This window comes from Wyeomyia smithii, chromosome 1 (assembly GCF_029784165.1).
Source record: "Wyeomyia smithii strain HCP4-BCI-WySm-NY-G18 chromosome 1, ASM2978416v1, whole genome shotgun sequence".
Lineage (NCBI taxonomy): Eukaryota > Metazoa > Arthropoda > Insecta > Diptera > Culicidae > Wyeomyia > Wyeomyia smithii.
The window spans coordinates 103,236,023-103,249,291 of record NC_073694.1 but is presented as its reverse complement, the minus strand read 5'-3'; the positions used below and the strand labels follow the sequence as shown (position 1 = coordinate 103,249,291).

Here is a 13,269-nt window from a genome sequence, read left to right as displayed (position 1 = left end):
CAATAGCTAGTGACTTTGGAGGTCGGCCAACAGGCCTTTTTAGTATAACGACTGGAGGCTTGCGGGGTCGGCCAACGGGCCTCTTATCCGCTGCAGCCTGTGATCTGCGGGGTCTTCCAGGTGGTCTTTTTATCACCACTATCGTTGGTCTTGGTGGTGCACTAACGAGGCGATGAAACTGCACAGTTGCTTTACGTGGTCGGCCTACTGGCCGTTTAGTAGATCGGGCTACTCCATTCGCTTGTTTTTTGTTCCTTTGAAGAGAATGAATCATTTAGTTTCAAACAGAGCTTCGTGAGAAATAAAAACATACCATCAGAGCGATTTCAGCGGGGTCCGTCAGTATAGCAGCTCGTCCAAGTTTTCGTCCTCGTCTGCCTGTAGCACGCGGTGGTGCCCGCGGGATTGGTCTGATTCTGCTAAGAGTGTCTAGTAGTGAGCCCGGTATTATTTCGTCAACCAAGGAAGGTCCTGTCACTGATGATGGAGCGTAATCCAGGCCAGTGAACATATCCGGGTTGAGGGGCCAAATAACTGATGCCCGGAGCCCGGCCTTGATGTTTCGCTCCGTGGCACTCTGTTCGAGAGCGCTGTCGATGATAGCCGGAAGGTTAAAAATAGACATCGGCTTTCCGGGATGCCTGTATGTACATTCGTCGCACAGCACATTCATTGAGTGCTTGAACGGTGAAAACACACTCACGTCCATGGGTTGTAAGCGATGAGAGCAATGGGGTGGTTTTGTAAGTAGGTGGATGCCATTATCCCTGCAAATTTCGATTGCAGGTAAACTTCTGTGTGATTCGTGGTTGTCCACAATCAACAAAAGCGGGTTTTCTTTGTACACTCGTGTAAATGCTTTAAAGTGGCGGAGAACATCCAGATAAATATCTCCATTCTTCCACCCTGTATTGCTCACCGCTCCAGCGCAACCCGTTGGACCACCATCCAGAAAGTGTGGATGGAAACGTTTTCGAGGAAAAACGAAAAATGGTGGCATTTTATTGCCAGTGGCGGAAACCGCAAGTACCATCGTAACCAACGGGCCCCGATCGGCCGAAGTTACTCGACCAACACGTTTGACTCCACGGCGACTGACAACTCGTTGAGATTTCTGAACTGTTGTCAATCCAGTCTCGTCCAGATTCCAGATGGAATTTGGTTCGAACGTTATATTCTCGGCTACTGTGCGTAGAAGATCGAAAATCTTGCTCACATTTGTGGGATTAAAAGCAGAGACTCTGGCTATGCTGGTCGACTCGGGTGGACGTTGTTTGACGAAATTGCTAAACTAGGTTTGAACCAGGTTAACCATGTAAGAAACCGTGAAAATTGCTATTTGGACCTACTCTTAACGAATATCCATGAAGATTTCTGTGTGACCGAATCAGTTAACCCACTGTGGAAAAACGAAAAGTTTCACACAGCAATTGAATATTCTTTATTTTTACATGAATATCAAAGACCCAACGACTGTGAGTATGAGGAAGTTCTTGATTTCAAAATCGCGAACTATGCAAATATTAAAAACAAATTAAACTGTGTTAATTGGCAACAAATTTTTAGAGATGAAGGAAATGTCGAATCATCTGTTAGCGTCTTTTACAAAATTCTGTACAACATCATCTCTCAAGAAATTTCATTGAAGAAAAAACGACGCCACGCTAACACTAAACATCCAGTCTGGTTAAACAAACAAATAAAAAATTCAAAAAACCGCAAACAAAAAGCTCACAAAATTTTCAAAAAGCACAATAGCAGTAAAAATCTAGCAATTTACTTGGAAATATGTGATCAACTGAACTTTGCAATCAGTGATGCATTTGAAGAATTCAATACAGAAACTGAACTAGAAATTAAGTCTTGTCCAAAGAACTTCTTCAATTACGTCAAAACAAAACTAAAATCAGACAATTTTCCATCAATAATGCAACTCGATGAACATGTTGGTGATAACTCGGAGAAAAATTGCAATCTCTTTGCAAAATTTTTCCAGGAAATCTATACCACATTTTCCGAAGAAAATCGCGACCGCGATTATTTTGCATTTTATCCAGAATATCCAAGAAACGTTGGTGTCAACCAACTTCAGGTACAGGATGTTTTGCAGGGTCTGAGAAATTTAGACCCTTCCAAAGGACCTGGACCTGACGGAATACCTCCAGCACTCATGAAAAATCTTTCGAAGGAACTTACATCTCCTTTGTTCTGGCTGTTCAATATGTCGTTGGAAACTGGAGTCTTCCCAATATATATGGAAAAGCTTATTTTTAGTGCCTATTATCAAATCTGGGCGTAAATCTGACCTACGTAATTTTCATGGAATCGCTATTATCTCTTGCATTCCAATACTCTTTGAGGCAATTGTCAATGAAAAGATATTTGCTCAAGTCAAAAATCGAATAACTGACAAACAACACGGCTTCTTCAAAGGCCGCTCTATATCCACAAATTTACTTGAGTTCGTAGATTACTCATTGAATGCAATGGATAATGGGAACCATGTTGAAGCTCTCTATACAGACTTTAGCAAAGCATTTGATCGTATTGACATACCAATGCTACTTTCTAAACTGCAAAAAATTGGAATTGAGTCTGGTCTCCTGAAGTGGCTTGAATCATATTTAACAAACAGGCAACAAATAATAAAATTCAATGGAAAAAAGTCAAATCCCATTCAAGTTACTACAGGTGTTCCCCAAGGCTCCCACTTAGAACCACTTCTTTTCATTTTGTACGTAAACGACATTTCCTTCATCCTCAAAAATGTTAAAGTTCTAATATATGCCGACGACATGAAGCTGTTTTTGGAAATAAAAAATCAAGAAGACATCAATGTATTTCAGGATGAAATCCACACATTTTACATCTGGTGTAAGAAAAGCCTACTTGAAGTAAATGTAAAAAAATGCAATGTAATATCCTTTAGCAGAAAATAACAACACCCAAAATTGTAATTGCATTAGGGGATCAGAATGTGAAGAAATGTGATAAAGTTAGGGATTTAGGAATAATCTTAGATTCTAAACTTAATTTCATCGACCACTATAACACTATCATACACAAGGCAAACAACATGTTAGGGTTTATCAAACGCTTCTGTTATAATTTTCAAGACCCGTACACTATCAAAACTTTGTATATTGCCTATGTGAGGTCAATACTGGAATACTGTAGCATTGTGTGGTCTCCTCGTCCTGGCTTACATGAAGAAAGAATAGAATCAGTACAAAAGCAATTTCTACTATATGCTCTTCGTAAGCTAGGTTGGACCGCACATCGTCTTCCGTCATATGAAGCACGCTGCATGTTGATTGACATTCAAACATTAAAAGAACGGCGAGAGTACGCGATGGCTTCATTTGTAAACGATATCGTTTCGCAGAACGTTGACTCAGCAGTACTACTTTCTAAATTGAACTTTTATGCACCCATTCGACAACTTCGACACCGTAGTTTATTTGCTCTTAACCATCATCGTACGGAATACGCAAAAAATGGACCTATGAATAGTATGATGAATTATTATAATCAACACTGCGAAGCCATTGACTTTACGATGTCCCGGTATAAACTGAAACAGTATTTCAAGTCCTTGAGGCTGAGGACACAAAATTAATTTGTTTTATGTTCGTGTATAGTTAAGAAATTATTGTAACTAGTCTACATATATGATTGACGAAATAAATAAATAATAAAAAAAGAACGCATCGATAGGTTCGGCCTTCGGCGCAGAAAGTTCCAAAACCAAACAGGGCCTGCCTTTGCGTTCGCAATCCAATTCTCGGGAACCGGAATCCCCAGCTGGTTCTTGAATTGTGTGCAAGCAATCGAATGTCTCTGGATGTTAGACCGAAGAACTTGTCCGAGCATAGCAAGCAGTACTTTTCGAATGCCCGTTCTGGTTCCTCGGGGAGCACCGGTGGTCTTCCGTGCTTACAAATTTGCACATCCTCCATCGATATCGTAGGATGTAGCGCGTCCGCTTGCACCATCAGGCCAGCATATAACCGCTTGTGGCGAAGCAAGGTGGTACGGGGTATGCCATACTCTCCAGCAGCTGCCCGCAGCGACTTGCCAAACTTAATGGCAATCATCGCCAACTTGATGGCCTGCTCCCGTTCACCACGTTTCACTGCCGCGTTACTCATATCGAACAGTTTGTATATCCAATCGAATCAAAAGCAAAAAACGTAATCGTATCACAAGTATAAAAATTGTACTGAAACGGTTCTTGCCACGTGCTCGCATTTATACCCAGCCGATCTATCCAGCAGCTGAACAATGTCTTTTGTTGTTTATCAGTAACGAAAGGTGTTTTTTATTCTCTATTACTGACGAAAGATGTCTTTTGTTTTCTATTACTATCAAAAAATGTCTTTTGTTCTCGATTGTTATCGATTGCTACACGCGATGATGACGGTCGATCATGCCAAGCACTGTATACGGGATGGTACATTACGTGCCGGCTACGTGACATTATCATTCACCGCACTCGAGACATACACCACAGTCCGGGTGTTTGGATACTCAGCTACACGCGATGATGACGGTCGATCATGCCAAGCACTGTATACGGGATGGTACACTACGTGCCGGCTACGTGACATTATCATTCACCGCACCCGAGACATACACCACAGTCCGCGTGTTTGGATACTCAGCTACACGCGATAATGACGGTCGATCATGCCATGCACTGTATACGGGAAGATACACTACGTGCCGGTGTTTTGTCTTCCCAGGTGTGCGCAAAAATCTGTCGAATTCTGTAATTATTATACATTTTTGTATTTATAGGTGGGTGTCTGAGCCTAAGATTGATACCGAAAAAGTACGCCTTACTGACATCGGGCAGTCAAGTAGCATCGCAGCTAACCTTGTAAAACTTCTTAAGCTACCGTACCGTTGATACGGCACCACGCGGGTTCGGTAACCGGGGAACCGGTGTCATACACTGCATGGCGAGGAGATTAGCTAAGGTTATCGAAGGCGAGCCATACACCTAGGCGTCTATCGTCTTGCAGGGCGAAGTATGGTACTTTACATCGGGCTTGTGTAAGTACAAGTGGGCAGGTTGACGGTTGGTGTGCCTGATGCCTTTTTTTTTCTAAGGTAGCGGGGAAATCTGTGGACAGACACCTGAGAAGAGAACTCAGGGTGTGGGGATGAGACTAGGGGAGAGATGCTGGGTTAGCTACACTCCTCCAGGCACCTACTGGTCCCTGTCCCGACTCACTAAAACCCCTCCAGTCTCCAGCCCTAATCCTTCCGGAACGACGGTTAAGTATTACGTCGGGGAGTGGCTTTTGTGCGTGATGCACCATCTTTACTCTCTTACGAAACGGGGGCATACGAAGAAGACATGCTCAGCAGTCTTCTCCTCCTCCACGCACTCGGGACACATGGGGGACTCCGGGTGCCCGAACCTGTGCAGATATTGCATGAAGCAACCATGGCCTGACATGATCTGTGTGGAAGTTCACCTCGCCATGTCGCCTCCCGACCCAGCCGGATATCTCCGGTATAAGTCGGTGCGTCCATCTGCCCTTTGTGGAATCTGACCATTCCCTCTGCCAACGGAGCATCGAGAATAACCTTCTGGTGCCTCGTATGCCCCTTATGTCACGTTGGTCGAAGCACTCTCTGTCCTCCTTGATGGCGATGCTGATAGGCATCATGCCGGACACAGACACAGATTGCATCGTATGACATCGTACGATACGCACTCACAACTCTCAGGCACATGAGCCTGTAGGTACTTTCCAGTTTACCGCTCTGGACCATACTTGCCCACCATACCTAAGTATGGACGAAACCACGCTGGCAAGAAGTCTTCGCATGCTGACATAAACCGCTGAGCTATTGGACATCATACGAGATAGTGCTGCAATTGTAGATGAGGCCCTCTTACAGGCATAATCTACGAGGCTCCCGAACGTGATCTTGTCGTCGACCATAACCCCCAAGAGCTTCAACAATCGCTTTGAGGTGATGGTGCAGTCTCCGACTCTGACCACCGCCTGTTGCTCCAATTTACGGTTGTTCACAACCGTGACCTCCGTCTTATGGTGCGTGAGCTCCAGTTTCCTGGAGCGCATCTATGCATCTATGCGCGCTTATGCAATGCGCGGCCGTCAACTCGACCTCTTCGATCGACTCGCCGTAAACCTCTAGCGTTATGTCGTCTGCAAAGCCAACGATCACAACCCCTACAAGAAACTTTAGTTTCTACACCTCGTGATACATGACGATCCACAACACCGGACCCAGGATGGAACCTTGCGGAACCCCTGCGGTGATTGGAACGCACTTCTGACCCTCCTCTGTGTTGTAAACCAGTACTCGATTCTGGAAGTAGTTTCCAGAATCTTGTACAGCGACACCGGTACATGGATGCTCCTGAGCGCGAGCGCTATGGAGTCCCAACTGGCGCTATTGAACGCATTCTTCACGTCAATCGTGACGATTGCGCAATAGCGTATCCCCTTCTCTTTCGCTGGAGTGCTATCTTCGCCGTCTTGGTGACGGAGGCGATGGCATCCAGCGTGGACCTGCCCTTTCGGAAGCCGAACGTGTCTAGCAGGCAGATAGGCCTATACGCCGATGGGTCATTTGGTGGTTTCCCAGCCTTCGGCAGTAGGACCAATTTCTGTCGCTTCCACCTATCCGAAAAGAGGCAGTCATCCAGGCACCTCTGCATGACTACTCGGAACAGCCCGGGGGCCGTTTTTATCGCCAGCCTGATGCCAGGTTAGGAATACCATCCGGTCCCGGTGGCTTGCTCACCTTTAGAGAGTTGGCGATCACGATGAGTTCCTCATTCGTAACCCTTGCCTCCTCCTGAACCTCGACATGGTTGTCGTCGCCCACGGATTGGATGCTCGGCAGATTGGCCGACCATCCCTGGTCTGTGACTGAGATACTAGAATGTCGGACGTGCGACTCGACCGCCGAGGCCAAGGACTTGGCTCGTGGCGTGGAAAGATTCCCTCGGTGATTCGCTCCAGCATCGCTGGTGATCGCTCTACAGGCGCCAGCGCGCCTTTGGTCTTTGCCATTACGATCCTGTAGGCTTCACTCCACGGGTTCGTATTGGCACTCGCGCATAGCCTATCGAAACAGGCCCTCTTGCTGGCCTTAATCGCACTCTTCAGCGTCGATCTGGCGGAACTGAATGCTGCGCGGCGCTCTGTCCTCTGTTCGTCTGTCCGCGCACGCTGCATCCTCCGTCTCGCACGGAGGCACGCACTGCGAAGGTCCGCTATCTCATCAGTCCACCAGTAGACCGGTGGCTTTCCATTCCTAGGTTGGCGAGTCCTAGGCATGGTGGCGTCGTACGCCCGAGATAGCATAGCAACTAGTTGGTCGGGCGTCGGGCGAAGCCGACTGCCCCCCTCGCGCTCTCGTCTCATTGCCTCTTCGAATACCTCGGCATCGAAATTCGATGTCTTCCACCCGCGGGCGAACGGAGTGTTGGCCCTTCTCGTCGTTTGTCGCCTCTCGTTGTTGTCTACACTATAGCAGACCATCTGGTGGTCGCTATTGGTGTAGCCATCGTCTACCCTCCAGTTCATGATCAGTCCTGGGCTGGAGAACGTCACGTCGATGATCGACTCCGCGCAATTTCTGCTGTATGTACTTTTGGACCCAACGTTGGCCAGATCTATGTTGAGCTTTGCCAAAGCTTCCAACAAGATTTGGCCTCTCTGGTTCGTGGAGCGACTCCCCCACTCGACAGCCCAAGCTTTGAAGTCGCCTGCCACCACCAACGGTGCTAGGCCCGTTAGCTCCATGGCTAACAGGTCGACCATCTGTACGAACCTTTCGGTAGATCAACGCGGCAGAGCATAGCAACTGCAGTAGAACACTCCGTTCACCTTGGCAACCGCGTACCCTTCTTCTGAGGTTGAAACAACCTCCTGAACCGGAAACTTGCCCGTCGTCCATATGGCCGCCATGCTGGACCTATCCGCAACCCAGTTACCGTTCCCGCGAGGGATGCGGTAAGGGTCCGATACAATGGCGATGTCCGACAGCGACTCAGTGGCTGCTTGGTATAGTAGCTGCTGAGCTGCGTAGCAGTGGTTCAGTTTCAGTTGCCTCACCCTTTCGCCCGTGGATTCGAAGCCGGCTTGCCGGCTAGGCACCTGGAGCCTCCCATAAAGTGTTTGACGTCCCGTTTCCCGGAACACACCATAAACTTGGGAGGGTCTTCACAGTCCTTCGCTTTATGGCCTGCACCACCGCAACGCCTGCATAGTTGGCTCCTGTCGGGCCCCTTGCAGGTCCAGGACTTATGTCCTCCCTCAAAACACCGGAAGCAAACGTCCAGTGGCTGCAGTATACCCAGGGGGCATTCTGACCAGCCGACCTTCAGTTTACCTTCCTTAAGTGCCAGGTTAGCGTCCGCCGACGCTAACCGGAAGATAGCCACCTGGGTTCCCGAGGAGGCGGATTGACTCAGTGGCCACATCCACACCGCACTTCTCCTCGAGGGATAGCGCAATGTCGCACCCCTCGGTGATTTCGTCCAGGTTTTTAAACTGGAGAGTCACCTCCGAGGTGAGTGCCCGAACCTGCACCTCCTTGCCGAGGACCTGCTCGGCTACCGCCTTGTAGGAAGCGCCCTTGTTTTTCGCACCCTTTCGGAGCTCAAGCATCATCTCCCCGGTGCGAGATCGGCGAATGCTCCGCACATCCGCCCCCAACTCCTTGATCTGGGTTTCGCCCCTCATCTTTTTCAATACCTCCGAGTACTTAGATCCGTCGGTTTTGAGGATGAGGGCGCCCCCTGCTCTTGGTCTTCTTGGCCCTTGGCGGTCGTTTCTTCGCCGCTTAAACTTGGCGTTTTCCACCTTCCTGGCGCCCTTTTCCTACCACGGTAACCCAGGGGTTTCCCGCAGTAGCCGCTCCGGTCGACGCTTCGGCCCTTGTGCCTGTTGATGTGTTGTCCCGCGTGGATAGCGCCACCAACCGCTTTTTCACATTTTCGGGGGCCGCTTCCCCCGGGGACTACCGCGTTCGCTTCGTGGTCTGCCCCGTAGAGCAGATCGCTGCGAACGTGGGGGCATCGGTCTGAACCCCTTTGGATTCAGTTGCCCTCTTCTTCCCCACCTCCTTTTCAGCCGCTTCGGCCCGCGCCACGAGTTCGGCGTACTCCTGTTGAGCTTCGTCAATGGTGGCCCGAGCTCGATGCAGGTGCCAGCCCTTGGTCGTGGTTCCGTATCATATCCGACTCGAATCCGTTTCATTCGCCGCCAGTTGCCATAGATGGGGCCTTACTGGTGTCAGCCCCAATGGGCGGAGGAGTGCATTTGGTTGATGGGAGCGGTACTACTCGCTCCGTCAGAGATGCTTCCGGGTACTTGTGGCATTTGCGAAGAGTCGACGGCTCAGTGTCCGACTTTCACCACTCCTAGGCAATCTCCCGCTGCTGGTCCGGGGCTGTTGGGTACTGTTAGCGGTCACCCTCTTGCTTAGTGACCTCGGCGGTCGCCACGCGCCGACCCGTGGTGGCATGCAGCTTTGCTGCCCATGGTGCAGAACTGGTGCTGTGGGATGAACCAAACGTAATGTTACGGCGCCTAAATAAACGACGCATCATAGATACCATGAAAGGTGTTGATTGTTACAGACAGCATTACGGTGGACATGGAAGTTGTCATCCGCTAAGGAGTGTGTAACAACTCACCTGCCGAAGCAATTAGCCCTTAAAATGGATGGCGCTTCAGTCGTTTGCCTATACATTACCGCTGACGTACAAGCGGTGCCGGTGGGCGTTCGCTCGTCCCCGTCACTTTGAGACGTCAGTGAGTAGGAGGGTCTGGTGGTGCGCGTCGAAGGCCACTAGCACAGATCTTGGTGGTAGTATCAAATATTCGAATGAGATCTTGGATGACTGAAGTGAAGGAGGGTTTCGTGTTAACAGCAGTTGAACACGAGTTAGCCAATCCTTAGCTCTATGGGAAACCTGATATATATTAAGCATTTAACCAAATACACACGTGCGGTGGTGCAACATCCACTTGCATATATTGAGTGGGCGAAAGGGAACCCGGTTACAATTCCGGGGCCTGTTGAGTATACGTTTGCATTGCAGAGGTTGGAGAACTATTGGAAGTTAGCGAGTGTGGAAGCCACAACAATATTGGGATGATTACGACCGACGCATGAAAATTCGTGCCGAGCAACAGAAAGCAGCAGATAAAGCGAAGCGTAGGCATCTACAAATACGACGTCGAAATATGAAACAAAATTCTTTCAACCATTTAAGCAGTCAAATCAATAACCGTACACCTCTGTCCGAGAGAGCGAGGCTTGCAAAAACTTCGCATAACATGAATGACAACAATAGGGCGAATAACCCAATCAGTAACAGGCAGTCCGACAGAGAACTGCTTGCGGCAGCAAAAGTGACGTTTTCTGGTGGTGTCGGTAGAGGCACCACCAGAAACGTCACTTTTGCTGCCGCAAGCAGTTCTCTGTCCTCATTTCATCTACGGGAACCCGTTTCATAGCTTTTCGTCAAGGGGAAACAATAAATCCATATAGGTCATCAACAATCACGTCATGCACAACTCCAATCACAACACTTGCCGGCGCCACTTCTGTATCAACCCTCAACCATTTCGATAGAACCATTATTGCCCCAGAAATTGCGTCATCGACCTCCGCTGCAAAAGTAAACAACACACCAAGTTCCCCGGTAAATACGTGTCATGTTTCATCACACCGAAGAGCCGTAGGCGAATGTTGCTCATGCCGTCAGCTACAAGGGCCTAATTTTCTTATGTATTGACGCGCACCGACGGTGTGAGCGAAGAGTCAGCTGATAATGCACCGAGGCGCGACTCTGAAGAATTTGTTATTAACTGTCAGAACTTCAACAGAATACGTAATTCCAGCAAAATTGATAAAAACTGTGACAGTGAAGAAATCACTGTTTACTGCCAAAACTTAAATAGAATGAAAAGCGCACTAAAAATAAACGAAATACATAAACAGGTAGTCGCTTGTAATTTTTCCATTATATTAGGAACTGAAACGAGTTGGGATGCTAGTGTTAAAAATGAAGAACTGTTTGGAGACCGGTTCAACGTATTTAGAGATGATCGTGACAAGTCGTTGTCTAACAAGAAGTCTGGTGGTGGAGTGTTAATTGCCGTTTGTAATAAATACAACTCAGAAGCAATCAAATCAAGTAAATGTAAGGAGTTTGATCACGTTTGGGTTAAATGCACGGTTGGAAAGCAAGTTCACATTTTCGCTTCTGTGTATTTTCCTCCTGAAGAGGCAAAAAAAGATTCGTATGAAAAAATTTTTAATATTGCTGAATATATTACTTCAAAATTTGAGCCTGAAACAAATATTCACATTTACGGTGGCTTTAATCAACGGGCAACTAGTTTTATTATCGATGACGAAAACGAATCTCTTTTGATACCAATCATAGGTGACAATGAAACGCTTCATTCCCTGTGTGACAAAAGTGCGGCGATAGGACTTAATCAAGTAAATCCTGTAAGAAATCATAACAATTGTTATCTAGATTTACTATTTACAAACATGACTGATGATTTCTGTGTTACTGAGGCACCAGCTCCCCTATGGAAAAACGAAGCGTTTCACACTGCCATTGAATATTCCTTATTTATACATAATAGCACCACACTGATAGACAGCGAAATGTCCGAATCATACTTTGACTTCAAACAAGCCAACTATGAGCTTATCAAAAGCAAACTGAACTGTATCGATTGGCAAACCAAGATTTATAATTTGACTATAGAACAAGCAGTGGATAAGTTTTACGAAATCATATACGACACATTAGAAAAGACAGTCCCAAAGCGAAAACGAAAACATACAAGCACATCAAAAAACCCAGTGTGGTTCAACAGAAAAATAAACAATCTCAAAAACAGAAAACAAAAAGCCCATAAAGTTTACAGAAGAGACAAAAGTGATATAAACCTTTCATTCTACCTCTCAGTATGTGACGAATTGAACATGGAAATCAAATGTGCCTATGATGGTTACAACACTAAGCTAGAAAATAATATATAGTCAGATCCTAAGTCATTTTTTAATTTTGTCAGAGATAAACAAAAGTCGAGCAACTTTCCATCCAAAATGCATCTAGATAATAAGAATGGTCGAACTAATAGTGAAATCAGTAATTTATTTGCTGAGTTTTTCCAGGATGTCTACACCACTCATGACGACAAGGATCGTGATTATCAGTTTTTCTCATACCTACCAGAGCCACTGAGAGATGTCACAGTTGATTATATAGCTCTTGACGAAGTTTTGGCTTTCTTAAATACGCTGGATGTATCAAAAGGTGCGGGACCAGATAGTATTTTTAAAATCAGTGTCGAAGGAACTTACCCAACCTCTATTGTGGTTGTTTAATTCTTCCCTAGAAGGCAGCACAATACTACCAATTTGGAAAGAGTCATTTTAATCCCAATTTTCAAAAGCGGCAAGAAATCAGACGTCAAAAACTATCGTGGAGTTGCTCTAATATCGTGCATTCCTAAACTATTTGAATCTATCATCAATCAACGTATTTTTGCACAAGTTAAAAATTTGATTTCTAGCAAACAACACGGTTTCATCAAAGGCCGTTCAACGGCCACAAACTTGTTGAATTTCGTAACTTTCACTATAAACGCAATGGATAAAGGAAATCAAGTTGAAACATTATATACTGACTTCAGTAAGGCATTCGATAGAGTTGACATCCCTCTACTGCTTTTCAAATTATCTAAAATAGGGTTTAATCCGAGACTTTTGAAATGGATTCAGTCATACTTGACTGATAGAACACAAAAAGTAAGGTTCAAAAGTAGCTTATCATCAGTGGTGAATGTGACATCCGGTGTGCCACAAGGTTCTCATCTAGGCCCGCTACTATTTATCTTATTTGTAAACGATGTAGAACATGTCTTAAAGGTACTAAACGTTTTGATATACGCAGACGACATGAAACTTTTCCTTGAAATACGTAGAGATTCTGATCTTGAACTATTTCAACGTGAAGTTGATAGTTTTCACACGTGGTGCATGAAAAGCCTGTTGAAACTTAACGTGAAAAAATGTAATTCCATTTCGTTTAACCAGGAAACATAGCATAAGACAAAGAACATTCACTATAGACATGAAAACAGTTGAAAGGAGCAGTCTTGTAAGAGATCTAGGTATCACGCTCGACTCCAAATTAATCTTTGTCGACCATTACAATAACATTATATATAAGGCAAG

The 13,269-nt window shown here is 46.1% G+C and overlaps 1 protein-coding gene across 1 annotated transcript; it reads right to left on the bottom strand.

The window, feature by feature from the left end:
• Positions 1-215: 215 nt before the first annotated feature.
• Positions 216-4,151, bottom strand: LOC129717036 (uncharacterized). The gene is made up of 3 exons (XM_055666883.1): positions 3,708-4,151; positions 314-1,291; positions 216-254 (listed from the first exon to the last, which is right to left on the bottom strand). The coding sequence occupies exons 1-3, from the start codon at positions 4,149-4,151 to the stop codon at positions 216-218; spliced, it is 1,461 nt and encodes a 486-aa protein (XP_055522858.1).
• Between the last annotated feature and the right edge of the window lie 9,118 nt (positions 4,152-13,269).